Genomic DNA, 25562 nt, shown 5'->3' with positions numbered 1-25562 from the left:
GGCTTTACTCAAATAGTCAAAACTTAAATCATCACATATACTTCTTCTACACAAATTATCAATGACATGAAAGTGTTAACTCTTTACAACGCTTGTTGCTGGGTTTTTATAGAAGAGAGAACAAAAGAGCATTGTTTTAAGAATGCTTTATGAGAAGCTTGGGTGAGCTCCGGTGTCAGACGACGGATCCCATCCCGGCGGTTTTATATTGGGCCAATCTCCACGGCAACCTAGCCTTATGTACAGACTCTTCTTACCTTCAACAAAACATAACCACCCATTTAACGCTATCAGATTAATCATCAAAACTGACACAATTTGTTTCTTCTGTTTATTTACCTGGAAGTCCCTTGTCTGAGATGATCAGTTGCTTGAGTGCACTTAATGAGGCCTGAGCCACGCTCTTGGCATGCGTCGGGTCCCAACCCTGGAGCTTCACCACCACGTCTGCGTTTGAATAGCCAATCTCCCTCTCTTGCTTGTTTCGCCTCGCTTCTTCTTTAGCTGATTCTTCATCTACATTCAGAAACAATCTTTGATGTGTAAGCAAATGATCATTCTGTTTTGTTGTTGTTAAGGGTCACATGCAGAGAGAAATGACCTGTAGCTTCAGTTTGTGATACCCAGACTGTAAATCCAGAGTAAAGGTGCCTCCACTTATCAGCTCTCCCAGCAGCTCCATGCTTACCTCCCAAAGTTGAGACAACAGTACGGACATGGCTGCTCAAGCTTTCTAAAACAGAACTCTCTGCTTCAGCTACAGAATCCACCCCTTCTGCAAGAATCCCTAAAAAATAAAGAACACAAAACAAAGGGTCCTGAGAAGTGAGTTAAAACAACAAGATAATCATATTCTAAAGGCAGAGAGGCTCACAAGAATCAATTGTTTGCTTCGAAAAGCTCTCCAGCAACTCCATTGAGTCTAGAGGACTATACCTGCACCTCACATCTAACTATATAAGACTCTATAAACATCTGTCACAACACTAATTCAAGCTCTTGATCCATACCCAAGACCAACCGCTAGCTCCCGACACACTTTCTGGTTAATCTCAGTTGAATCCCCAACAACGTAGATCGACGCCCCTTTAAGAAGCTGCATCATCCCAGCAGTCAAAGACTCCCAAGACTCAACAACATCAGGCCACTTCAACTCCCCATCCACCTTCTTCATGTTCACAACCAACTGATCTTCATCTATGTACCTGCTCTGATACAAAAACAAAAAAAATCAAAACTTCATCCCTTAAAAAAAAAAAAAGAAAAAAACCTCAAAATACAAGATCTTACTTACCATATGGTTTCGGAGGGCATGATTTTTTCAAATAGCTGGTTAGTCTCGAGAAGCGTTATCAGCAAGCCGTTACGCTTCTCTTTAACATCTAAAGATGTTCCATCTGCGTCCACAGATATATCCTTTGGAGAAAGCGTCTCGCCTGTCTTCAACCTCAGTCTCAGCTCCACCTCTTTGCCACCATCTGTGAACTGCATTATACTCTCAAAAAAACATAATTGATTCAGTATCATGGTGAATATTGAATAAAGTGAAATGAATTGATTGATTAACCAAAGTTTGTTACATCAACGTATATATAAATACACCGGTTAAGTAAAGGGAAGCTTAAACCAGTGTGGTTATTTAGTTAACCATAGTAAACCAGAAGTAACCATATCTAATAGTGAACATTGTCAATCTATAAGCACTATTACTAAACAACCATCAGCAACAGTAATCATATCAAAATTCAATCGCCGAAGATCACCTCGTAATCGAGAGTGGTGGTGGATACGGCGGATAAGCAGTTACACGAGAAGCTATTGAACCTGCCGCCGGCGGTAGCATTCTGAGAGAAACAATGGAACTCACGGTGTCGAAGGCTATGAAATCCCCTGAGAACGCGAGGCGAGGAACGAATCCGAGTGGGAGAAGAGAGGGACCGTTGACCGGCGGTGAAAGGGGTTAGGGAAGGAGAGTAGAAGATTGTAGCTGAAGAAGGTAAAGCAGCCATTGATGGTGTGATTTCAAAACTACTACGCGGATAAGAGAAAGAGAGGAAGACTGATCGTTGATATGGGCCTAGGCCCAAACGTTAGAGTCCAATTATAGGCCCATATACCAATATTTTGGAATGGAAGGTATAACACAAAAAAAATAAATGAAAAATGAATTAACAGCACAGAACCGGTTATAAACAGCACAGAACCGGTTATAAACAGAGGCATTTTAGAATTGGTAATAACCCCTACGCGGCGGTTTTGTATTGGGTACTTGTAAAAGAGAAAAGGAATCCAAAACCCGTCTCTCTCTTGATCGCTTTCTTTTCATGCATGTCCTTTGGCGATCGATCCAAGCTACCTCCTCCTCTTCCAAATCCGTGGATGAAATCACCGAAATCTGCGGTCGATCGGTGGTAGCTCTCTTCATCGGCGATCGATTGGTAAAATCAGCAAGGGAACGACTCTACCCTTATTCGCCGAAATCAGCAAAAAAAAAAAAAATGGAGAAAGCAATCGAGATCGAGAGAGAACGAGTTCTTCTTCCACATCTCTGTCCTTCTTCCTCCTCACACAGTTTCGACGCTCTCTCTGTAAGATTTTCATCTCTCTCGATCTCAAGGCTACGGGTGCTGGATTGTTCTCGATCTACATTTTTTTTTTAGACTTTTGAGTTTTTGATAGTGAATTAATTATTTGATTTGAGCTCTGTGTACATTTGATTTAAGGACCATCTCTCAATTCCAATATGAAGATCTTCTCTTTTTAGATTTTCTGATTAATTGTCTGTGAATTAATATGGATTAACGTGATATCCGATGGCTTCAAGTTCAGACAACAATCGTGGTATTGAGTTTTATCTCACGTCATTAGTCAGATACGTTTGATGATTATCTCAATGTAAGCCTATTTATATTTTATTTTTTTGGTTTTGGGTATTGTTTGATTCTATAGTTGAACTGGGTTTTGTTTGTTTTGTCTTTCAGGATCCAAGCATCAAGGAATTGGCTGAGCAAATTGCCAAAGATCCCACCTTTACTCTGTACCAAGTGCATCAAGCTAAGTCCAAACGTGTCACTGGCAAGTGGTTAGTATACTTGTCTTTTAATGCATGTTAGAAACGGTTTAGGTTTGGAATTAAAATGGACTTTAGTGTGATGTGGTCGTGTCTGAGTTTGAGTTAAATGGACATTAACTGTTTATTGGTTAGACATAAATTGTGTCCGAGCCAGTATTGTGTCAATTGTTAGAGAGTGATTATGGTAGGTGTGCTTTACAATAACTGTGTATTAGTTAGACATAAATTCAACAACCAAAAACTCTCTTTTTAAATATGATGAATTCACCCTTCCTCCTTTGCACATTCCTTTTACTTTCTCTATTTCCTTCTAGCTTTAAAACTCTCTTATGGATTCATACGGCCATACATCAGGCTTTATAAACCTTCTAAACAGTTAAAACCCTCATCCGTCAACTAGTGTAGATGAACTTGGAGCCTCCGATGTCTCTGTCTTCGGTAGCGAATGGGCCCAAGATGCACACTTTGTTACTGACTGTAAAGAAAGGCGTAAGTGGACACCAACAGAAGATCTTGTTCTCATCAGTGCTTGGCTGAACACTTCCAAAGATCCTGTAATTGGTAATGAGCAAAAGGCCATAGCGTTTTGGAAGAGAATTGCTTTTTATTTTGCATCAAGTCCCAAGCTTGTCGGTTTGTCAAAGAGAGAGCCTGATAACTGTAAACAAAGGTGAGGGAAAATTAATGAGGGTGTGTGCAAGTTTGTAGGCTGCTATGAAGCTGCAGTTAAACAAAAATCCAGTGGCCAAAGTGAGGATGATGTTATGAAGATGGCACATGCGATTTTCTTCAATGACCACAAGGTAAAAATTCACACTTGAGCATGCATGGTTAGAGCTTCGCCATGATCAGAAATGGTGTGGAGTTTCTAAAGAAAATTTGAAGTCTAAAAGAAGAAAGATTGATGATCAATCTGCACAATCATCAACCAGTGTGCCTGTTGGGGAAGAAGAAGCAGTTGGTCGGCCAGCTGGTGTTAAAGCGGCAAAGGCGAAGAACAAACGCTCTGTGAGCAAGGAGGAAGGAGTAGTGGATTTTCAGAAGATGTGGGAGATAAGAGAGAGAGACTATGTTATGAAAGACAAGCTTAACAAGCAAAAAATACTTGATAGCCTCATTAAGAAGATAGAGCCACTTACTGAGACTGAAATTGCTTTGAAGAACAAGCTAATTAATGACATGTTAGCAAGTTAGGTTGTGTTTAATGACTAAGTTTGTTTCAGTTTAATGTATGAGTCTAAGTTTCATTGTAATATCTAAGTTTTTTTCTGTTTCAGTTTAATGTCTTAGTTTGTTTATGTTTCAGTTTAATGTATGAGTCTGTTTCTGTTCATTTTAATGTCTGACTTTATGAGTTGTAATACAAGTTCAAGTTAATCAAGTTGAAGTTTAATGTCGTTTATGAGTTTGATTGAAGTTGAGTTTATTTGTTTCTTTTTCAATATGATTCACGTTTCTCAACTGTTTTTTGCAGGTAGCTTGTGAGTGTTGGCAGACCACATGTGACAGAAGAAGACTATAAGAAAGTGAAGAACATGAAGAGAAAGTGAAGCTTTACAGCTTGTAAGTGGTGGCAGACAACATGTGACAGAAGAGGACAACAAGAAAAAGAAGCTTTACAGCTTGTGAGAACAAGAAGAACACGGACAAGTTCTGTTTTTTTTTCTTTATAAGCCAACAAGTGTATTGTGTTTTGCTCTTACCATTTAAACAAACCATTTTTTTCTTTTTCTTTATAAGCCAACGAATGTATTGCATTTTCATCTTACCATTTCAACAAACCTTTTTTGTTTCTCTCTTTCTTTGTTTCCTTCTTTCTCTTTCAGAAATATTGGGTTTCCCTCTTACCAAATTTTTTTTCTTTCTAAATGGCTTCTTCTTCTTCTAATGAGTTTGAAGAAATGATGGATGAAAGATTCGACCAAATTTTCGATCAAAAATTCGAAAATCTTTTCAATCATAATGAAGATCACCAACAAGCATCACATCAAAAAAAAAGAGACGAGCCTACATTGAAAGACAACGAGAACAAGGACACATGCAGTTATGGAACGATTATTTCAGTGAAGATGCAACATATCCTTCTCACATGTTTTGACGCCGTTTTCGAATGAACAAGTCCTTGTTCATGCGTATTGTTAACCGACTCTCCGCTGAAATTCCATACTTTCAACAAAGAAGAGATGCTACTGGAAGGTTCGGTCACTCTCCGTTACAAAAGGCAACGACAGCAATTCGTATGATGGCATATGGTTGCCCAGCTGATGCGGTCGACGAGTACCTCCGACTTGGTGAGACCACCGCACTTTTTATGTTTGGAACATTTTGTTCAAGGAATCATAAATTTATTTGGAGATGAGTATCTACGAAGACCCACGCCAGAAGATCTTCAACGACTACTTGATATTAATTGGAGAGATACGCGGATTTCCCGGGATGATAGGAAGCATTGGTTGTATGCATTGGGAGTGGAAGAATTGTCCGACTGCATGGAAAGGTCAATATACACGTGGATCAGGAAAGCCAACCATTGTTTTAGAAGCTGTAGCTTCACAAGGTCTCTGGATATGGCATGCGTTTTTCGGACCTCCAGGTACATTAAATGATATTAATGTTCTTGATCGATCACCGGTTTTTGATGATATATTACAAGGTCGAGCTCCAAAAGTTAATTACATTGTCAACGGACACGAGTACCATTTGGCTTACTATCTTACAGATGATATTTATCCAAAATGGGCTACTTTTTTCCAATCTATTCCACTTCCGCAAGGTCCGAAAGCATCCTTATTCGCTACACATCAAGAAGCTGTACGTAAAGATGTCGAGCGTGCTTTTGGGGTCTTGCAAGCTCGATTTGCCATGGTAAAAAATCCAGCTCTTTTGTGGGATAAAATAAAAATTGGCAAGATAATGAGAGCATGTATCATTCTACATAATATGATCGTAGAAGACGAACGAGATGGGTTCACTCAGTTTGATGTATCAGTTTTCGCACAACCGGAATCAAACCGTAGTTCACAAGTGGATTTCACGTATTCTACAGATATGCCTTCAAATCTCGGCAATATGATGAGCGTTCGGAATCGAGTTCGTGATAAAACAATACATCAACAATTGAAAGCTGATTTGGTTGAGCATATTTGGCAAAAATTTGGAACAAATCAAGATTTCTACTAATCGGCTTTTCTCGTTTTTGATTTGTATTTGTACCTTTCATATGTTTTATGTAATTTTTATTAATAAATTTATGTATGCTTTTATTTTAAATCATTCTAATAAAACAAAAATAAAAATAAAAAAATTAAGAACCTCTATAGGATTCTACCATTGGAGGAAGAAAAAATTAGTTTTACTAACCAAGGTTCTAAACTTATCAAATCACATTTTTTCCAATTAATTTAATCATTAGAATCTCTTAGGGGTTCTAATGGATGGAGTTGCTCTAAGTAAGAGGTAAACGTGGCCGACGTGCTCGTGTTTCTTCTCATTAGCTACTTCTCTTTCTTTGTTGGTTATTCTAGTTTCAGCCTAAGAGCTGATTCTTTCCTTCTATTTGTGAGAAAATAAGATTCTCACAACAACATCAAAGAAAAGAATATAGTCTTTATCGTTCGAAGATAAGGATCCAACAACTAAAAGTTGTCAAATTAAAGACTCTGGATTCAAAAACTTATAAATCGTTAATAGTTTCAGCTTTGTATAACACATACAGATTAGAAATATTCTAAGCCAAAAACAAAACTACCAAAAATATTATAAAGAAAAACTGAAAATATCATGGATGTCGTTGGTGAATTCCACAAGGAGAAAAAACTATTTCTAGTGTATCACCACCCCAAATACCATCCCGTACCACAAATACAAAGACCATCCTCCTCCGGTGAAAAATCCATCAACAAGCAGCCTATTTTCTTATGTCCTAATGCAAGATCGAATCTTGCTGAAGCAAAATCGCGTAGAGACTCGCCTTATTTTTATGAAGACAATTTCCCGCTCATTTCTTCCCCGGAGTATCTCTTCTCTAGAAAATCTTATTATAATCATTCAGTACTCCCTCTGTTTTGGTGCAACAACAAAGAATTCGATGCCGATGATGGTGGGTGCAGGGCTTGCAAATACCATGATTTTGGCTCAGGTTATTATTTCTGCAACCTCTGTGATAAGAAATATCATAGAGAATGCGTCCAGTCCCCACTTAAAATAAAACACCCTTATCACCCTGCGCATGCTCTCCAACTTCATGGTGGTTATTACAGTCTCAATTGTATCTTTTGTGGAACATCAGTATCTCGTCTAGCATATTATTGTAGCATATGTGAAGTTTGCATGCATCCAATATGTGCGATGAAACCAATACCTTTTATTATATACCAAACAAAAATGCATGACCATCCTCTCACTTTTTTTCACAGAAAAGCTTCGTTAACGTGTAACGTTTGTGGCTTGTTGAGAAAACTTTATCCCACCTACATTTGTGCTGAATGCAACTTTGTAGCTCACAATGATTGTATGAATTTTCCACGCATCATCAAGATATCACGTCATCCCCATCGCATCTTTCACACTTCTTCTCTCCCGTCTGGTGAATGGTCTTGTGGAGTTTGTCGCAAAAATATTGATGGTGATTATGGTGCATATACTTGTGACAAGTGTTGTGATTATGTTGTTCACTCAATATGTGCTCTAGGGAAATATGAGTGGGATGGTAAAGATCTCGAAAATGTATCAGAAGAAGATGATATAACACCAGATGTTGGACCATTTGATATGATATCTGAAGGAAAGATACTTCATTTTCTTCATGTCCATCATCTATACCTCCAAGTCAGCATAGCATATGACGAAAACAAATTTTGTCAAGCTTGTATTCTGCCTATCTTTGAAGGTAATTTTTATTCTTGCATTGAGTGTGATTTCATCCTTCATGAAACATGCGCAAAGTCTCACCGCAAGATACAACATGCATTACATCCTCATTTACTTACATTGAAGCTTATGAGTCTTTATGAGTCCAATTTACTCATGTGTGATGCTTGTGGGCGTTTCTCTGGTGGCTTTGTTTATGCTTGTGATTTAGAGGAATGCCACTTCAATCTGGATATACTGTGTGCTTCAATTTCTGAGCCGCTTGATTACCAAGATCATCAACATCCCTTGTACGTTGCTTCAGAAAAAAAATATAATCCCATGTGTAGCGTATGCTTTAGGATGTGTGGAAGACATTTAAATTGCATCACCTGCAGATTTGATATATGCTTCATATGCATTACCTTACCATCCATAATAAGTTATAAGCATGACAAACATGTTCTCAAAGCTATGTTGGAAAAACCTGAATCTAGAGAGAGTTGGTGTGAAGTGTGTGAACACTATTTAAGAGATATAGACACATGTGTGGTCTATGGATGCGACGAGTGCTGCACCACTTTTCATGTAGAATGTTTATTTGGTCATGACCCATATGTGAGGTTTGGTCAACAATGCGAAGTAGATGGGACAAAGTTTCAAGTTCTTCGCAAAAGTAATACTTCTCGGCCATTTTGCAATTCTTGCAAACAACGTTGTCAACACAAAATATTTAAGAGACACAACTTCATAGCATGTTCTGTGAGATGTGTTCTTCGGAATCTTTGATTTTTCATTAAAATTATATAAGAATCCAGACTATCCAGTGAGATGTATTATAAATCTATGTAGTTGTGATTTATTTACTTTTATAATTGATGTTTGACTCTTTTCATTTGTTAGATTCGACTTTAATGCTATTTTCTTACTTTAGTTTCACGGTGTTCATATATACTTTGTGTTCTTTGTAGTGAATATCACATGGTTAAATTGTGAAGTTAGTTAAACTAGCTCTTCACAATCATCGTTTTTGATAGTGTTCGGATGATAGATCCAAGCTATCCCATAATTTTTATTTGAAATGGAGAAGAAATAGCTACTCTTACAATCATTATAATTTATCATGGACATTGGCCAAAAAGTTGTATTCCAGTTTAGTCTCATATCATATGTTACGGTGCTGTTCATTGTAATTAGGTGGAGATCAATTTCACTCTACTTTTTGCTTGTCCAAATCAGGAAATTTTCACCGGTGATATTCTATCAAAACTAAAGATATTGGTTTGTATGTATGTGTATATTTTCTCAGTCTAAAAAAGAAAGAACAAATGTTAAAAATCTTGTTTAATTTTTCAAGTATTTAAAATAAGCAATTTTTTCTCAGTGTAAAAAAGAGAACATTTCAATTAATTACATACGGACACTAGTCTTAGTGGGCTGGGCTAGGATGGGCTTTTGTCACCCTGGAAAATGCCTGTTGTTCTACCATTTTGGTGTCAGTCCGTCAGATCACTCGACTCCCACCCGGTCCCCGGTCCCGTTTGAAGCCTCCAAAATATTCTGATAAATATAACTAAAGATTTTCTGTTTAATCTGTATGACTATAAAATTAAAAGAAAAGAAAAAGATAAAAATAGCACTAAATCAAGTTTTTATTTCCAAAACTAGTATTTAAGGTCAAAAGTCACAAAAATAGCACTTAATGTTTTATCAAAAGTCACAAACTTAGGGTTTAGAGTTAAAGGGTGGGGTTTAGGATTTAGGGTTTAGGGTTTAGGGTTTAGGGTTTAGGGTTTAAGGTTTAGAGTTTAGGGTTTAGGGTTTAGAGTTTAGGGTTTAGGGTTTATGGTTTAGGGTTTAGAGTTTAGGGTTTAGGGTTTAAAATTTAGGGTTTAGGGTTTAGGGTTTAGAATTTAGGGTTTAGGGTTTAGGGTTTAGAGTTGAGAAATGAGGTTTTGGGGATAAGATTCAAATTTTGAAAAATAAAAAAATTAAAATTTTCAAAGGATAAACTTAAAAAAGTGCTATTTTGGTCATTTTAGTTTTTGAGTGCTATTTTGTGATATAAACTTAGAAAAATGTTATTTTGGAGATTTGCCCTTAAAAGAATCTGTTGTAAAATGATTTCTTAACACTATAAAATATCAAAATATTTACATTCTAACCGCCTAAATATTTTTATGTTTTCTGTTTAGTATTTAGATTCCAGAGTAAATGAGTAACACAACTTCCGCGTGGACCACCGCGCTAATAGAGTTTAGAAAGAAATATAATCTCATCATCACAGTAATTATTTCGTATTTAATACGATAATAATCAGTGTGCATATATTTATTTATTTCTTGTGGTTACTCATACTCACTCATTATAAACCTTCGCCAAGATTCTCTCTCTATACCTCTTCCTTTCTCTCTCCGTCGGCGATGCAAAGGCTTTCCATAGACGCATCAGCTTCGAAGCTCCAGAGCTACGATATCAATGACTCCAATCGGAAAGAATCACTCTCCTCTCCTCCTCCTTCTTCGTCATCGTCCGCTCCAGATTACGACGATCACGACCTCAAGGACGTTAAGCTCAGACGGCTATCGTCGCTGCAATCGCCTCATCAGAAACGCGAGAACCTCGTCCACTTCATCCCCGTCCTCACTCTAATCTGCTTCGTCATCCTCTACCTCTCTTCTCACGCTCCGTCGCAATCAGGTTCCCTTCTCCGATCCAAATCCCGAACGAATCTTCTTCATCAACGTGTTTTTAATTTTCTGATCGGGTTTTGAAATTTTTTCTCAGATTTGGCTCAGTTTAACGGATTCATGCGTTCATCAAAGCGTCTAGGTATACAATGCAGATTATTCGATTCGGTCTCTCGTACTTTGAATTCAATTTCTGATTGATTGTTGTTTTCCTCGATTAGAATCCGACGAAGATGGCGAAATCTCTGGGCTGATGATCGGTACCGACGCTTCGGCTATCCGGAGTAGCATAAGGAAGTTGAGAGAGACGGAATCGCTTCCCCGCCGCCGAACCTCTCACCGGAAAACAGCTGACTTCTAGCTTTTTTTCACTCACATCGTCTTCTTGTGGTTTTGTTCATTGAAACTCAAAAAATCGCGATTCTCGTTTCTGTTATAACTAATGGATATTTTAAAAAATCGAAATCGAAATCGAAATCGCCTCGCCGGTTAACAACAAAACCGGCCGGCGATAAAGTAAAAGTCATGCTAGATTGCGCTGTGAATGTGAAGCGTAGGTTAGAGTGAAGTAGAGTAGGTTAGAGTGCGCCTTATCCAGCTGGATTTTTGGACCGTTACACAGCCTCGTGCTGAGTTTTTTATTAGTACTTATTACTACTCGGAGTTAGAGCCACCACCAATCTCCTCTGCATAACAATAGTTTAATTTCACTCTTAATTCATATACTTTTCGTTTTCACTGAAAAGTGTTTATAGCATATGATATAAAATTCTAGTTATATCGATTGATTCCATAATCATACAGAAATAAGAAGTCTAAAAGAGAGATCGCTCAGTCCAGATATTTTTAGTTGTGTAGTTAAAACTTACAATCATCGGTTCAATGTAATATCCAAAATCAATCAAATTATCGATGAACTAAAATCCAAAAAAGTGCAGGTGTCAAATCTGTGACTTAATGCCAATTATATATGTGTCCGACTACATTATCATAAGGGTCCACTTGATAAATTGATCAGATTAAAAGAAAAAAAAAAGTCATTTGGTGAGAGAAAAAATAAGCGATGCCACGGGGTCTGTCATAGTGACGACTGTCCACTTTAGCCCACCATCGACACCGTGGTCCGTGACGCTCTCCCTGCATACGTGCCAATACGGCGTTGGCTCATTTGGTTGAATTCATTTACCTTTTTATATCTTGGTGACGCAGTTACCTCATCTTATTTGTTGTTTTTCTAAAGTGGGATTAATAGTCTTAAACCCTAAGTCTGCAAATAGTGTCTACTTTTGTCATAGGATTCGCTTTCTTAGAGATATCTAAGCATAATTTGTGATTAATTTATTTAGTATATCCCATCAGTTTGATGCAAATGACACTGACATTTGTTTTGACTAACTTCTAAAAGATTCCTTGTGAAGTTAGTTTGTCTGAGGCTAGTACCAATGGCATTTGTTACTCACATGATCAGAGACGTGTTCAGTTAATATGTGTCTATGTTTGTATTGTATTTTGTAAAGTCTGAGATATTTTGTAAAGTCTGAGATATTTTGTAAAGTCTGAGATATTTTTGTTTGTATGTGTCTATGTTGCTGACTATGTTTTTACCTTTTTAGTGAATATAACAACTTACAACTGACAATGTGTCTGAGTTACTAACAAAGCTACTAACCAAAGATTGTTTGAAATATCTCGATACACTTAAAGTAAGCAAAGAACAAAGCCTCATAGATATAAAATCAAACTTATCAAAGCAAATAGGAAAGTAAAAAGAAAAAGATGGACCTGGACATTAACAAGAACAATCTAATGCAAACAAAAAAGCTAAGGAATCCGCAAGATACATGACATGCATTAAAAAAAATAACATAAGCAACAACAACAACAAACTTGAAAATATTCTCGTCCTATTTTTAACATTTAAACATATTTATTAAGACACTAACTTTTGGTTTTAAACTGTCACATAAGACTCGCTCAAATTGCTAAGCAAAGCCACTGATATATATTTAACATAGCCACTTCCTTCTCCTCACTTCTCTCTACTCACTTGTTAGTTATTACATTATTTTCTTTCACCACAAGCAACTCTTAGAACAAAACCTTTCTTCATTCCCAATCAATTAAACAAAACTAGTTACAGCCGGAGTGTTTTCATATCCGGCCGTACCAATCCTCAAATGGCGTCAACAACAACAATACCAGATCCTGATGTCTTCCCAACAATCACCATGCCCATCACAGTAATCTTAACCGGCGGTCTTCTCTTTATAATTATCGCCGGATTCTTCACCCTCTTCTTCTGGAGATGTCTTCTGAACCGTTTGTCCTCAGCTTGGACCCTTCAGAGAACACCCTACGGTGACCTAATCCACGTCACCACTCCCCCTGAAAACACAGGCCTCGACTCATTTATCATCAAGTCCTTTCCTGTAATCCTCTATTCATCCGCAACAATGAGAAACCAATGTACTGAATGTGCCATCTGCTTGGCAGAGTTTTCAGATGAAGACACCGTTAGGCTAATAACAGTGTGTCGTCATGGATTTCATTCAACTTGCATTGATTCTTGGTTTGAGTCACACAAGACTTGCCCTGTTTGCCGGTGTGAGTTAGACCCCGGAGTGGTTGGTTCTGGAAGCCATGAGTCTTTGCACAACACGGTTACAATTACTATTCAAGACTTAAACTATGAAGAAGTGAATCCTCCTTCCACTAGTTCAAGCAAAAGGTTCCCTGAAGCCGCCTCGGCTTGGCCATTCTCTAGGTCACATTCTACAGGTCGTTTTATGGTTAAGACCAAAAGAGAACATTACCAATTCAAAGAAAATTATCCTACCACTAGTTCAAGCAAAAGGCTTATGGAAGCATCGGCTTGCCGATTTTCGAGGTCACATTCTACTGGACATTTCATGGTTAAGACGATGGATAAGACCAAAGGAAAACATTACCAGACAGGAAGCAGTGTCATGTTTGAAGAAAACAATCCTACAACTAGCTCAAGCAAAAGGCTTATGGAAGCCTCGGCTTGGCGATTTTCGAGGTCATATTCTACAGGACAGTTCATGGGTAAGACGAGGGATGTCACTATGAAGATCAAAGGAAGACATTACCAAACAGGAAGCTGTGCCTCGTTTGATGAACTTACTAGGTATGATGAAGCTACAGGATACGGTATGGCTTGGTGATTCATCATTACAATTAGCATTATTTGAAGTCTAGTTTGCGAATAAATTTCTATTTTTTGTGTGTTCTTGATAGCAGTAGATATTCAAAAACTTGTAATAAAGATGTGTAGTGAAGAATAAACTGAGAAAGAATAAGAGTCATCACTCCACAGGTTTTTCTTCAGAGGCTTCTATTGTGTCATCACCATCTTCAGGTTCTTCTTCAGAAGTATTGTTGTCTTCTATTGTGTTACTATCTTCAGATTCACCAGCGCTTCTCAAGCTAAACTTTAGACTGATGGGTCTGCCCATTAGCTCCTACAGGCAAACAAAACAGTAATGAACTCTCTCAATATACTTATCGGTCTAGGTGGCACCTATGCGCCCAATTAGTCCGTAAATTGGATCTAAACAAAACAATTTTTTTTAAAAAAATCGGTCTAGACTTCCAAAAAATTGTCCTAAGTACCCGCCTATTCAATATTTTTTTATAAGTCTTTCTAATCACTGCCTAACAATTTCTTGAACATTGTTTAAGAGAAAGATAGCAAACTTTATACCTTCCCGTCCAATTTAGAGATTGCATCCTCAGCTTCTTCTCTAGTAGGGAACGAGACAAAGCCATAGCCAGAAGCTCTTCCTCCAGGGTCTGCGAAAACAACACGAGCTGAAACAAGGTTGAAGTCTGCAGCAGTGAAGAACTCACGGAGATGGGTTGATCTCGCTTTCCAAGCGAGGTTAGACACGTAGAGTTTGTGACGAGTTTCTTGAGTAGAAGGAGGAAGAGCGTTAGGAGGTTTCACGGTAGGCTTCTTGAACCTTTTTGCAAAGCTTACCCTTATGATCCTCCCCGAGACTTGCTGATAAACAAAGTAACATATAATCAAAAGAACACACAAAACAAAACAAGACAAGACAGAAGAAAACATTTGATATATAACTTACGAAAGAATCGAACTTTTCAACAGCGGATTGAGCTTCTTCTCCAGAAGACATTGTTACGAAAGCGAAACCTCTGTTCTTCCCATCTTTTTGCTTTATGATCTGATAATAAAGTTTCAAACTTTAATAAACAAGAACAGAACTTGTACGAGTTCAAGAAATAGAAACAAGAACCTCGACGCTGGAGACAGTCCCGCATTGTCCGAAGAGCTGGGAAATGTCGTTGACACTCATGGACCAAGGGAGATTGAATACAAAGAGCTTCCTTTTGAGATTCTCCTTCTGGGTTTCTTCGGTCGGAGGAGATGCTTCTTCCTCCGTGACGGAAGAGCATACGGAGACGAGCCGCCGAGAGTTATTATCGCCGCCGGCGCGAAGAGGAGTACTGAGAGGGAAGACGGAAGTGAGGTTACTTGGAATTTGAGTACTTAAGGAGGTGGGTTTAGTTTGCCTAGAGAAGAGATGAGGTTTTGAGGATGAAGAAGAAGCGAAGGAGAGGATGGAGAGAGCAGCTTCGAGAACCGCCATTGCTAACTTCTGCAGCCAATAGGAGTGGATAGACCGAAACAAAAGGATAGTTTTTTCTTCTGTACCGGTTTGGTTTTTTTCTTTGTACCAAAAGCCCATTAATTATATATATCTAAGCATTTAAAAGGCCCAATAAAAGCCCAAATAATTAGGGCGTCTTCTTCGTCTCAACTGATTCATATATATATATATATATATATATATATATATAACACAACCAACTTCAAAAGTCAATAGCCCAAACAAAGGAAGCAGGTTGTGTTTCGTGTCATATAATAGACATGTTCTTTATTTGCGCCTACACGAAGATATGAGTTTTTTTCCAAATCCTTTTTTCTTCTTCAGTACAGAAAATAAGAGTTCTTTTTTTTGTTTGGTTTGAGTCGAGGTGACGATAGAAAATTCACTAGTCCCTGAAACATTGTGTGATGTTATTGTGATATCTCGACAGGTTCTGATCGACTCAGCCTTTTACATTTTTCTGAATTAGACTGTTTTGTTTGTTTATCTAAAATAGTTGAATCTGGGATGATGATGAATCTCATAAAACAAATGGGTAATTTGCGACTGATATTATATTGATGTTTATTCACCTTGGAGAACTGATTCTCAGATTCAGAGTTTTGTACTTTAAATTCTTGAGTAGATTCCAATTTTTTTTTTTGTTTTAAAGAATTTTTTATGTTAACAGTTCACTCAATCTAGCTGGGCAAATGATGAAATCATATTTCATGGGTAATTTGCGTCTGAATCTTCTTGATGCTATTTTTAATGAGAAGCTGATGCCCAGAAGTTTACTTCTTATACTTAAATCTTTTTGTTTCAAGATCAAGAAAATAGTATATTATCAACTCAAGTGGATTTCTAACGTGTTTAAGCTTACAGTAAGCTCCAAAATCAAATGTAGAAATGATTATCATAGTAAGCTGTTCTGCGTCGATCCAACGGTGGCAGTTTGTTATCGTGGGTATTGTATCTGCGTTGTGACCCTAGGCTTCGCGTAAATGTGCTGTATCTCTTGAACTCACCGAACGTATAGACCGGGACATACGAGCAGGCCAGATACAAGGATTGCTTTTTAAAATTAACATCAACGTTCGGTTAGAATATAATTTATGCGCAGTATGCAACCAAAAGGAAAGATCAGTGTTTTTGCCCCATCAAATTGAGACACGAAACACAATCACGACAGCACTTAGAGACCAAAATGCCTACTGCTTTACATGAGATCTAATCTTTTTAATTCCATGATACGTGGTCAGTGTTGTACAAGAATGTTGATATTTATTACATTTATATATATTTAAAATATGTATGAAATTGTACTTCTGTCATATTACTATTATGTGTGTGAAATTAAGGGTTAGGTCAACTTTGGTCCCATCAAACTTGATGACCCTTGGGTGTGAATAAACTCCAACAAAATTTCTCTAGTGGTTCAGTGGGTAGCCGACGCGTTTTGACAATGTCCCTGCCTCACGAATCTACAAATAAACTCAAAAAAAAGTAGGGTATGCCAAGTATGGAATTAGGAGTAAATCTCTTATATACTAAATCGCAAATCACTCAACCAATCATATTTTTACATTTAGTTTATATCTAAAAATAATTAAATAAAAAAAGCTCTATAATATTTTGTTGCTGTACAATTTTGAAACCCTAAATTTTCTCAAGCATTACCACCACCATCAAACTGCCATACCATGACACGATTCAAACTGCTTATCATCTATATAACTTTTAATAATTCAATTTACTTAATTTATTTGCTCTCCCTCTCTTCTCTCTTTCTTCGTAGTTTCTCATTTTTAATCATTTTCAGGTTTCGAGTATGGCAAAAGAATCGATACAGGTTTGTAGCTACTTTTATCCAGGTTAAATTTTCTATTCTTCACAAATTTTCGCATGATTCACATTAAATTTTCAATTGAGTCCTCAAGCTTCATTCTTCAAACACTACTAAGAAAGCATTGTCTTTATTAGATAATCAAAGCATTATCTTTATAAAAACTAGGGGTGTTCAATCCGGATATCGGTTCGGTTTCGGTTCGGTTTTTTCGGTTTTTTGGTATTTCAGTTAGTAAAATATAACTACCATTCTAAATCCATATTTACTTCGGTTCGGTTCGGTTTATATACCGTCGGTTTTCGGTTTATTCTATTTTATACCAAAAAACATAATTCTTTATTTTGGGATCATATTATATGAATTTTAGAGTCTTGTTGTCAACACATTCATTTATTAAAAAATATTATAAGTTTAAATAAAAGAACACAAATAAAAAATGTTTCTATCATCTAATAAAATAATCAAATCTATAATTAAAATCAAAGCTCAAAATTTTGATAATAAAAAAAAAAAAATAAATAAAACAGAAGCACGAAGCACAAAAAATAAATTATTATATTTTTTCATATTTAGTATTCATCAAAGTCATGTTTATTCTATTAAACACGAAACTCTATTCGTTTATAGATATAAAAAAATTGTGAAGAATTTCCACTAATTGTTATCATCAAATTTATAATTTTTATTTCAATTTAATTAGTCAATGCTAAAGCAAAATGATCAAAAGAAGACTAAGAAAATAAGAAGCATGTTTGCGATGAATTGTTATTTAATTATAGTTCAAGTGTTTTACAAATCAGGACTATTTTATTACTGTGAAAAATATGGTAATAGTTATTAGCAAAAAAATTAACTTATGATTTTCATACGTTATTATAAAATATATACATATTTACATGTTTCTATTTTTTGATCGGTTTTATTCGGTTTATTCGGTTTTATCGGTTATATACCGAACCATATCCAAATCCTACGGGTTTTTTTAAATCATATCCATTCGGTTTGTATGGTATATACCAAATCCAACCATATTATCTATTTCGGTTTGGTTCGGTTCGGTTTTGCCATATTAAACAACCCTAAATTAAAAACCAAAGCATTGTCAAAGTAATAATCAGTATCGCAAATTTTATTATATAATTTTTTTTGGGGTAGATTATCTTTTTTTTTCTTTGACCAACAAAACAAAAGATGAACTATTAACAAATCTGTTTTCTTTTGGTTGGGAATATAGATTTAAGACATCACATCTATAATTCGATTTAAATATGAATGTGAGTATTTTAACACTTTTCTTTCAGGTAACCATTGAACATGTTTTTTGAAAGCGGGAAATTTTGGTTTATTATGGTTATAGGACAAAAGAAAAGCTAGACGAATATCTTTTTGGTAAAAAGCTAGACGATTATCTTACCACTGAGAAACGTGAAAATGGCATATAGGTGCTCATGTGGGAATGAGATTAGGCCAATTGCTAATAGATGTATTTTAGTTAGTTAATTATAACTGTAAGTTGTTACAAATTTTCCAAAAAAATATATACAAATTGCTACGGTTTCCTAGATACATTATCCATCACTTATGGCTTTATTTAGACAAGACACAAGTATATATATATTACACTCGGGAACAATATATACTCAGACAATCTAATTTATTGATAAAATGTATTTTCATATGTAACTCTTTCAAACTCTACGTTTCTGGAAAATAAATATGGCTATTTGTACAATTGATCGGTTGCAAAACTTTGATTTAAAAGTAAAAAAGGAAAAATTACCAAAAAAACAAAAAAACACCCTTGTTGTCCCAATGGTATAAAACCAACATGAAGTTGTTTCAATGGTATAATATTTTTCATAATCCCAAAACTAACCCTTTAATTAATCAAATTAAACAAAATTTAAAATTTTAATTTTTTTTTGACGTCTGATTAATTATGCTATTACAACGATGAAAAATATTACATATACGATTTTACAGCCGACAATTCTACCATCATATGAGAATGCACGTCTGAGATCCATGTTCGATGATACGCATTTGCACCATGCTGGGGACCTCTTGTAACCATTTTTCTCCATAATCTGCATAATTTTCGTTTTCTGTAGTTTGAACCCCAGACCTCCTGGTGTAGAAGTATTAATGAACTTAAAAAAGGTTAATGAAAAAAGAAAAAGAAAAAGAAAACACATTAGAAAGGCAAACCACGTTTTAGGAAATTATAATATTTTTAGGAGATTTTTAGAATATTTCTTTAACTGGAAATTCATTAATTTCTGCAAAAAAAAAATGAAGTAAGCTTATCCGTAGAAGGTGTCTTTTAAAAGTTTAGAACAATGATAAAAATCCTGAATGCAGTTTCTACTTCAAGTAGATGTTAGAGTAGATAGTAGATTTTGCATTCCCGAAATATTATAATACTTAATAAAAGTAGAACATGCATTCGGAATAAAAATAGCTATCTTTATGATTAGTAGAATTCACATTCCTCTAGTTTAGAAATTAAACAAAAAGTAGAAAGTGCGTTCTACAAAAAGTAGATGAACATGTTTATTCTGGAATTCGTTTTCTACTAACTCATTTTTTGTAGAAGACGCAATCTACTATTAGTAGAACGTGTTTTCAAAAGCTTTTTATCAAGTTTTTGAACCAAAAAAAATTACCAGCTTGTGTATATGGGTGTTCTATTCATTGTTTATATTTTTAATATTTTTTTTGATTCACAAAACTATTTTATTTCATTAATTTTCAGAAATAAAAAGGAGAAAAAAGATAAAAAAATGGCCAAAAATTATTTTATACCATTGGAACAACAAGATTGTTTTTTGTTCTCTTTTGGCAATTTTCCCAAAATAAAATGATTTTTCATGTTTAGATGATAATAAATCCAATTATTTGTTGTTTCCTATGTTTTCAGTATAATTTCAAAAAGTCACGCTTAACCTTTTTTTTTTGAAACACTTTTATTACATGTAACTCAAATATTGATTTAGAAATATATAGTTGATTTGTTTTCTTTTTATGAATTAACCAACCCGCGCAATTAGCGGGGACAAATATCTAGTTATTAACTGTTACACAAAAAGTCATGTCCTTTAAATTATACATCTAAAGTAAAACGCGGTTCCGATTTAAAATCAAATAAATTTGCTTTTCTAGATATTGTGAGGAAAAATATAACCTAGAATTTCATTTTCCTGTATGATAAACATTTGTAAAGGGTTTTCTTGGCTGTGACTTATGAATAGTGAGTGGTAGTTGGAGTAGCGACTTTGCCAATTCTTGACGGCACGTAAAGTTTTTGGACAAGTCAGACTTATCGGTTATCTACAAATAATTTATATTACATTACATTAAAATTGTTCATCCGTGAATTATATATAGACGTTTGAAGAGTTTAACACATTAGCAAAACTAGGATTAATTATTTCAAAATTAATAGTATTCTGAATAATGGATAAATTTGAATATCTGTAACCTAAATTGAAACAAAGTCTGAAAATCTTGATTAACAAGTACTACTTATTAAAGTATATCTTATACAATAAAGTTAGGTTGAGTCTCTCCTCATGCGTCGACGTCATCACTGACCTAAGAGCGTTTTTGGACATGTGGCAACTAAAAAATTTCAACTATGGATGTCATTGTAAACTTATCATGGGCTTAGTGTATGTTTTGCTGTTTAGATTGAAGTTTCGTTTGAGTTTTTATAAATCATTTTGTCAAGCCCATTGAAACTTAGAGGTTTTTTCGCATTCAACAACCTTCGTAGCTGACGGTCAATTTTTCCAGAAAACTAATCGACAATGAACTCACCGTAACGTCTTAACCTCCTAATATGTTCAGCGATTTCTTCTTTAACCTCTGGCTTTCATCGTCTTCTCATCTACATTTTCTCTGTCAAGCTTTACGAATCCCCAATTTGAAACGACTTCTCGGTTATTTAACACCATTATGTCTTTCAATCATGGATCTCAACTAAGTATTCATTAATTAGTCTCACAAAACTCTTGAATCTCATAGCTATTTACCATCTCCGCCTTTGTGCGTCTTGTCGTCTCGCAGTGTTCAATTATACCTAAGAAAGTAAAAATCTGCAAGGAAGTTATAATCATGGCAAATCCTCAACAGCTTCTTTCTGAGTTGAAGATAATTATGATGAGATGATGTTACTCGCCAACACAAACACCTACTTTCCAGGTCAGTTTATAAACTTTTCCTCCATTTTGTATGAACTTTATGCATAGGTTTGACGATGAGAATGTTTTATTTATCCACAGTTTCACTCCATATTGGTTAGATTAAATTCATTGGTTTGACGATGGAATGATTTACTTATTCACTGTTTCATATTAGATATTGTATGTGAAGTCATGTGGTTCAAAACCACCTATAACAGTGAACTCCAGAGTATTCAGAGTTTTATGGTTAACATTCAGTTACCACAGTAAGTTAAAGCCTCACTGCTTGGAAATTTTGGTTAGATGCACTGGTTTTTATGGTTGTTTTATCAATTATGAAATAACAAACCTGTACCAATCTTCAGGGGCCGATTATTTGTTTAAGTGTGTTCGATGGGATGGTCACTCTCCTTCATGAGAAATTGGTGGCCTCATGTGTTGAGCCTAAGGTGTTTGGAGGTACTAGGATTTCTGGCCAACTTAATCCTGTTAATCATCAACTTCATGACGTGGCTCCTAAAGTTTTTACTTTTAATTTCATGGCAGGTAGTCTCATCCTAAACGCACCCATTTCCACTACGACAAACAAAGTGTGATGCCAAAGTATTTATGAAGAGTAAGATTAAATCCCTCTATTTGTTCTTTTAACTAAATTCATGTTTTCCTATTCACCTTCTTAAACTTTGGATTCAACAAAAAAATTTCCCATGATATCGCTACTTCTTCTGGTTCAATACGAAGGTGTACATAAAGTTGAGACCATCACTGTTGCTGAGCTTAAAGCTTATGTCCTTAACTCTGACCCACATGCCACATGTGCTATTTTAACAGTCTTCGTCTTTTGTTGATTCTTGTCTGTAAACTAAAATGCTCTCTAATCTATTTGACCACAGTATGTGGAGTTCCTCTGTGCCGGTGAAGTTGATAGTATTGATATCACTAATGAGTGGTGTTACACCTCCTGCTTAAAATTCTATAAAAAGCTTCACAGCGGATTATAATACTCACATATGCAGCTTGCTATAATGACAACGATGTTGGTGTTCTCAGGTGATCATGCATAGACTGGCGCTATTTGGGTCTCTTAGAAGTACACATCTTAGTTGCGTTTGTAAAGTAACAACCACTGAACGATTTCGACGTTGTGATTTCTGCAGGTTTCATGTTCACTTCTCTGTGTCAGATGGGTCAGAATCTGCTGGGTTCGTAGCATTTGATGGTGAGATGATCAGGCTCACAGATGCAAGCTTCAGAGGTTGTCTAACTTATGGTAACAAATACATTTATTTACTTAAATTCATAGTTAACATTTGCTTGATATTTATTTCCATAACTATTTTGTCTTCAATGTATTTCATTGCAAAAAATACATAAAAGTGAAAAAATAGTTATTGTATTAATTCAAGGTTTTTCATTTTTATGACCTTTTCCAAGTTTTTTAATCCAAATTCTACGATTTTTCTGCGCAAGTTCATGTTTGTAGAATAATCAAGCCTACATTTTTGTACATGACCCAGGTGTGGATGACCCAGATTAGAGACCTCTGCCACAGCGCTTAAAGAATTTAGTTGGCATCACCTTGACCGGTTGAAGCTTTCTCCATTCAACTTCTTTTCAAAGCATCAGCCCTTCACATATCAAGGATCTTCGACAGCAACCAACGTCCTCCACTCCTAAACTTTGCTGGAAACGTAATTTTAAGCAGTTGGTAAACATGTTTAAAAGTTATTGTTCTAAGGTCTTCAGCCTTTTATATTGTCTAGGACTTAAGTCTTTTACTTGTCTTTGTGCAGGGAGGTGCCAATAACTTTGGCGATGATATGCCAGGAGCTGGAGCAGTTAAAGCTCAGCTCTCCAGTAATGTTACTAACGTTGTCCCTCTAAACCACACTGGTATGGTTGCTTGTAGCGTTACAGAGGAAGCTACAGGGGCGAGTAGTTGCAGTGTTGTAGAACCTGTTTCGGGTGGAGTCACAGCTGACGGTGCACAACTTCCAGAGGATGTTGACATCGTAAAAAACCATGCAATGGTTAGCTTCCCAGCTTTGGGAATGTCCAAGCTCAATGCCCGTTACTGATTTTCCTTTTTTAAATCTTCTTAGCTTAAATAAATTGTCTACAAACTCCTTTCTATGGTTTATTTCGGTCTTCTTTTTGTTGCTTTCTATTTTCTTGGCTAGGTCATCCAGAAACCTTTTGGTCGCAAACTTATTTTATAAAACCCATTTATAAAAGCTTATCGTCTATTAGTTTTTTTTTTGTCACAGAAATTTCATTAATAATAAAAAGAGAGAATGGACCCAAAACATGGCCCAAACTCAGGAGTCCATTACACATAAGAGAAAATATGAAAAATTGTTTTAAACTTTTACTTAGCCAGAAACTTGATATCAAGTCTTACAAAAACGATTCGGAACAACGCAGTATATTACTACGGAAACAAAACCTCTGATTCATTGATGATCAAACAATAACAATGACTAACGTCTAAACCTTAATCGTTTTATATACATTCAAACAGTCACACAATGCATTTGGTAAGGAATTATAGATAAGTAAGATGTTGATTACAGTTAAATACATTAGGTCCGCTTAGCAGGTGCTTGCTCCTTAACGGATCCCCTAGAAGAACGTCCGCTTGATCAACATATTGGATGAGTTCCCAGTTATGGACTGATCATGGTTGAGTTGATTGGAAATTGGACTCACTCTGGTTCCTCCTCCCTTTGATCTCACCGGTTATTGGATAAGTTCCCTTAGATAAAAAGATAACAATTTTTTTATTCAGCTTCTGCGTATGTTTTGGATGAACATATTCGTTGATCGTCTTCTAAGGCACATAAAGTTGAGCCACTACAGAGACACTTACACTAAATAAATTAGGCACACCCAACAGTCTTGAAACGTCCAAGATAATTATTGTTTAAACTTAGGCAAGAAACTTATTCACTAACGAATTTCAAATGCAATTGCCAAAAATAAAAACATTAATATTTTTCAAATACCAAAAATATATATTAAATGAAATTTGTGTCATTTAAATAATAGATAATTATTTTAGATGTTCAATATCATAGTGTATTTTGGATAAATATTAGGAACTGAAATCATGTTTAAACTGTTTGGTATAAGTTCATTTTGGGATTTTGAATATTTCGAATTCTATCAGATATCCATTTAGGTTCGAGTTCGGTTTGGATAAAACCCATAATCCAAAATATCATAAAAGAATATCTATTTGGTATTTATGTCGGGTTCAGAATAGTTCAGATTCATTTTTATTGGATCGGATTCGGTTTATTTGTCTAGATCTACATTTTTCATTTTCGAACATCAACTTTACTTTATGTTTAAAGTTCAACTATATTAACTTTATTACAACTATCAACTATTTATTCTATTTTTATTGAATCGATCAGTGAAAACCACTTATGATATTCTTCTTTGACCTAACTAACTTCAAAACAAAGTTGTATACTACGATCGCTAACAACTATCAAATGGATCAGAAAATTATTATTCTCTTTCAACATATTTACATCTTCATATATTTAAAAATATTTTATTTACTGAAACCATAAAATTAATTTAAAATTTATTAAAAGCAAAACATACGAACCCGGCGAATACTACTAGTAAAATAATAATTTTAAACGAAAGGGGAACAAGACAAGAAGTCTTAGCGGGAAAGGGAATCCGACAAGTATGACATCGTTCCAGCAAAGGAGTCTACGAGGTGGGATCCACTTGTCAACACCTCGCTGACTATTGTTCTTTGATCCTGTCCTCCGTGGACCTTACGTTTCTTAATCGTAATTAAGTCACCATTATTACTACCTTTCATCTAATTAAGTAGCAGACATTTCATTAAGAAAATCATAGACTGACATGACATGAATACACGGAACTATTTTTTCGTATGAAAACATGCCATTTTTCGTGCAATGTGATATCCATCATAATTATTTTTAAAATAAGTACGTAGGAGCTTTATCATGGTTTAAATGCGAATTCTCATTGTCCCAGAGACCGATGAGCGCTAACAAAGCAAATGACAAACAATATAAAAGGTTTTCTTATACAAGAATCCTTTAAACCCGAGCCTCGATCTCCCCATTTTGACCCTTCGCCTTTTCTTTTTCTCCATGACCCAATATAAAAGTAACGAATAATATTTCCAAAGGAGATTCTTTTCTTCAGATTAGTTTTTAGTACTGTAAAACTATATACTGTAAATATCTAAAGCTCCAAGAAATGATCAGTTCAGTACTTTATAACCTGACG

General features: G+C 35.5%; 7 protein-coding genes, 2 non-coding genes and 1 pseudogene across 9 annotated transcripts; 8 read left to right on the top strand and 2 right to left on the bottom strand.

Annotated features, from left to right (window-relative positions):
- Positions 1-13: 13 nt before the first annotated feature.
- LOC106447313 (probable inactive shikimate kinase like 2, chloroplastic) lies at positions 14-2030 on the bottom strand. The gene is made up of 7 exons (XM_013889210.3): positions 1764-2030; positions 1295-1485; positions 1011-1205; positions 875-936; positions 602-787; positions 340-516; positions 14-257 (listed from the first exon to the last, which is right to left on the bottom strand). The coding sequence occupies exons 1-7, from the start codon at positions 2007-2009 to the stop codon at positions 148-150; spliced, it is 1167 nt and encodes a 388-aa protein (XP_013744664.1). The 5' UTR covers positions 2010-2030; the 3' UTR covers positions 14-147.
- A 783-nt stretch (positions 2031-2813) lies between these two features.
- Positions 2814-4267, top strand: LOC111205822 (glutathione S-transferase T3-like). Its single transcript, XM_048756065.1, has 5 exons — positions 2814-2876; positions 2982-3082; positions 3474-3733; positions 3782-3876; positions 3926-4267. The coding sequence occupies exons 1-5, from the start codon at positions 2814-2816 to the stop codon at positions 4265-4267; spliced, it is 861 nt and encodes a 286-aa protein (XP_048612022.1).
- On the top strand, positions 3149-6343 carry LOC106450201. The gene is made up of 2 exons (XM_013891853.3): positions 3149-5666; positions 5793-6343. The coding sequence occupies exons 1-2, from the start codon at positions 5429-5431 to the stop codon at positions 6251-6253; spliced, it is 699 nt and encodes a 232-aa protein (XP_013747307.1). The 5' UTR covers positions 3149-5428; the 3' UTR covers positions 6254-6343.
- Positions 6344-6557: 214 nt separating this feature from the next.
- Positions 6558-8854, top strand: LOC106450200. The gene has a single exon (XM_022701418.2). It carries the CDS (start codon positions 6854-6856, stop codon positions 8708-8710), a length of 1857 nt encoding a protein of 618 aa, XP_022557139.1. The 5' UTR covers positions 6558-6853; the 3' UTR covers positions 8711-8854.
- Positions 8855-10263: 1409 nt separating this feature from the next.
- LOC106450199 lies at positions 10264-11076 on the top strand. The gene is made up of 3 exons (XM_013891851.3): positions 10264-10621; positions 10709-10753; positions 10833-11076. The coding sequence occupies exons 1-3, from the start codon at positions 10345-10347 to the stop codon at positions 10970-10972; spliced, it is 462 nt and encodes a 153-aa protein (XP_013747305.1). The 5' UTR covers positions 10264-10344; the 3' UTR covers positions 10973-11076.
- A 234-nt stretch (positions 11077-11310) lies between these two features.
- Positions 11311-13796, top strand: LOC106447310 (RING-H2 finger protein ATL28-like). The gene has a single exon (XM_013889206.3). It carries the CDS (start codon positions 12789-12791, stop codon positions 13794-13796), a length of 1008 nt encoding a protein of 335 aa, XP_013744660.1. The 5' UTR covers positions 11311-12788.
- A 34-nt stretch (positions 13797-13830) lies between these two features.
- Positions 13831-15288, bottom strand: LOC106447311 (28 kDa ribonucleoprotein, chloroplastic-like). The gene is made up of 4 exons (XM_013889208.3): positions 14892-15288; positions 14721-14819; positions 14336-14635; positions 13831-14093 (listed from the first exon to the last, which is right to left on the bottom strand). Exons 1-4 carry the CDS (start codon positions 15243-15245, stop codon positions 13938-13940), a joined length of 909 nt encoding a protein of 302 aa, XP_013744662.2. The 5' UTR covers positions 15246-15288; the 3' UTR covers positions 13831-13937.
- Positions 15289-15628: 340 nt separating this feature from the next.
- LOC125586791 lies at positions 15629-15707 on the top strand. The gene has a single exon (XR_007323319.1). It is a non-coding gene; the product is annotated as a small nucleolar RNA snoR14 (small nucleolar RNA).
- A 60-nt stretch (positions 15708-15767) lies between these two features.
- LOC125586778 lies at positions 15768-15859 on the top strand. The gene has a single exon (XR_007323309.1). It is a non-coding gene; the product is annotated as a small nucleolar RNA Z101 (small nucleolar RNA).
- A 90-nt stretch (positions 15860-15949) lies between these two features.
- LOC125586780 lies at positions 15950-16036 on the top strand (annotated as a pseudogene).
- The last annotated feature ends 9526 nt before the right edge of the window (positions 16037-25562 follow it).

This window comes from Brassica napus, chromosome C4 (assembly GCF_020379485.1).
Source record: "Brassica napus cultivar Da-Ae chromosome C4, Da-Ae, whole genome shotgun sequence".
Taxonomy (NCBI): Eukaryota; Viridiplantae; Streptophyta; class Magnoliopsida; order Brassicales; family Brassicaceae; genus Brassica; species Brassica napus.
Note: the sequence above shows the minus strand (reverse complement) of the source record. Positions and strands in the feature narration are given on the sequence as shown.

Excerpts from the sequence above, each read along its gene's own strand:
- LOC106447311 (XM_013889208.3), bottom strand. The coding sequence starts at position 15,245 with ATGGCGGTTCTCGAAGCTGCTCTCTCCATCCTCTCCTTCGCTTCTTCT. Across the intron at positions 14,636-14,720 it reads TTGAAAAGTTCGATTCTTTC|CAAGTCTCGGGGAGGATCAT; the intron begins GTAAGTTATATA and ends TTTGTTTATCAG. Across the intron at positions 14,094-14,335 it reads TCTCTAAATTGGACGGGAAG|GAGCTAATGGGCAGACCCAT; the intron begins GTATAAAGTTTG and ends GTTTGCCTGTAG.
- LOC106447313 (XM_013889210.3), bottom strand. The coding sequence starts at position 2,009 with ATGGCTGCTTTACCTTCTTCAGCTACAATCTTCTACTCTCCTTCCCTA. Across the intron at positions 937-1,010 it reads GAGCTAGCGGTTGGTCTTGG|GTATAGTCCTCTAGACTCAA; the intron begins GTATGGATCAAG and ends TGTGAGGTGCAG. Across the intron at positions 517-601 it reads ATCACAAACTGAAGCTACAG|ATGAAGAATCAGCTAAAGAA; the intron begins GTCATTTCTCTC and ends TTCTGAATGTAG.
- LOC111205822 (XM_048756065.1), top strand. The coding sequence starts at position 2,814 with ATGGCTTCAAGTTCAGACAACAATCGTGGTATTGAGTTTTATCTCACG. Across the intron at positions 2,877-2,981 it reads TCACGTCATTAGTCAGATAC|GATCCAAGCATCAAGGAATT; the intron begins GTTTGATGATTA and ends TTTGTCTTTCAG. Across the intron at positions 3,877-3,925 it reads TTTTCTTCAATGACCACAAG|AAATGGTGTGGAGTTTCTAA; the intron begins GTAAAAATTCAC and ends CGCCATGATCAG.
- LOC106450200 (XM_022701418.2), top strand. The coding sequence starts at position 6,854 with ATGGATGTCGTTGGTGAATTCCACAAGGAGAAAAAACTATTTCTAGTG.
- LOC106447310 (XM_013889206.3), top strand. The coding sequence starts at position 12,789 with ATGGCGTCAACAACAACAATACCAGATCCTGATGTCTTCCCAACAATC.
- LOC106450199 (XM_013891851.3), top strand. The coding sequence starts at position 10,345 with ATGCAAAGGCTTTCCATAGACGCATCAGCTTCGAAGCTCCAGAGCTAC. Across the intron at positions 10,622-10,708 it reads TCACGCTCCGTCGCAATCAG|ATTTGGCTCAGTTTAACGGA; the intron begins GTTCCCTTCTCC and ends ATTTTTTCTCAG. Across the intron at positions 10,754-10,832 it reads GCGTTCATCAAAGCGTCTAG|AATCCGACGAAGATGGCGAA; the intron begins GTATACAATGCA and ends TTCCTCGATTAG.
- LOC106450201 (XM_013891853.3), top strand. The coding sequence starts at position 5,429 with ATGAGTATCTACGAAGACCCACGCCAGAAGATCTTCAACGACTACTTG. Across the intron at positions 5,667-5,792 it reads TGCGTTTTTCGGACCTCCAG|ATGATATTTATCCAAAATGG; the intron begins GTACATTAAATG and ends ACTATCTTACAG.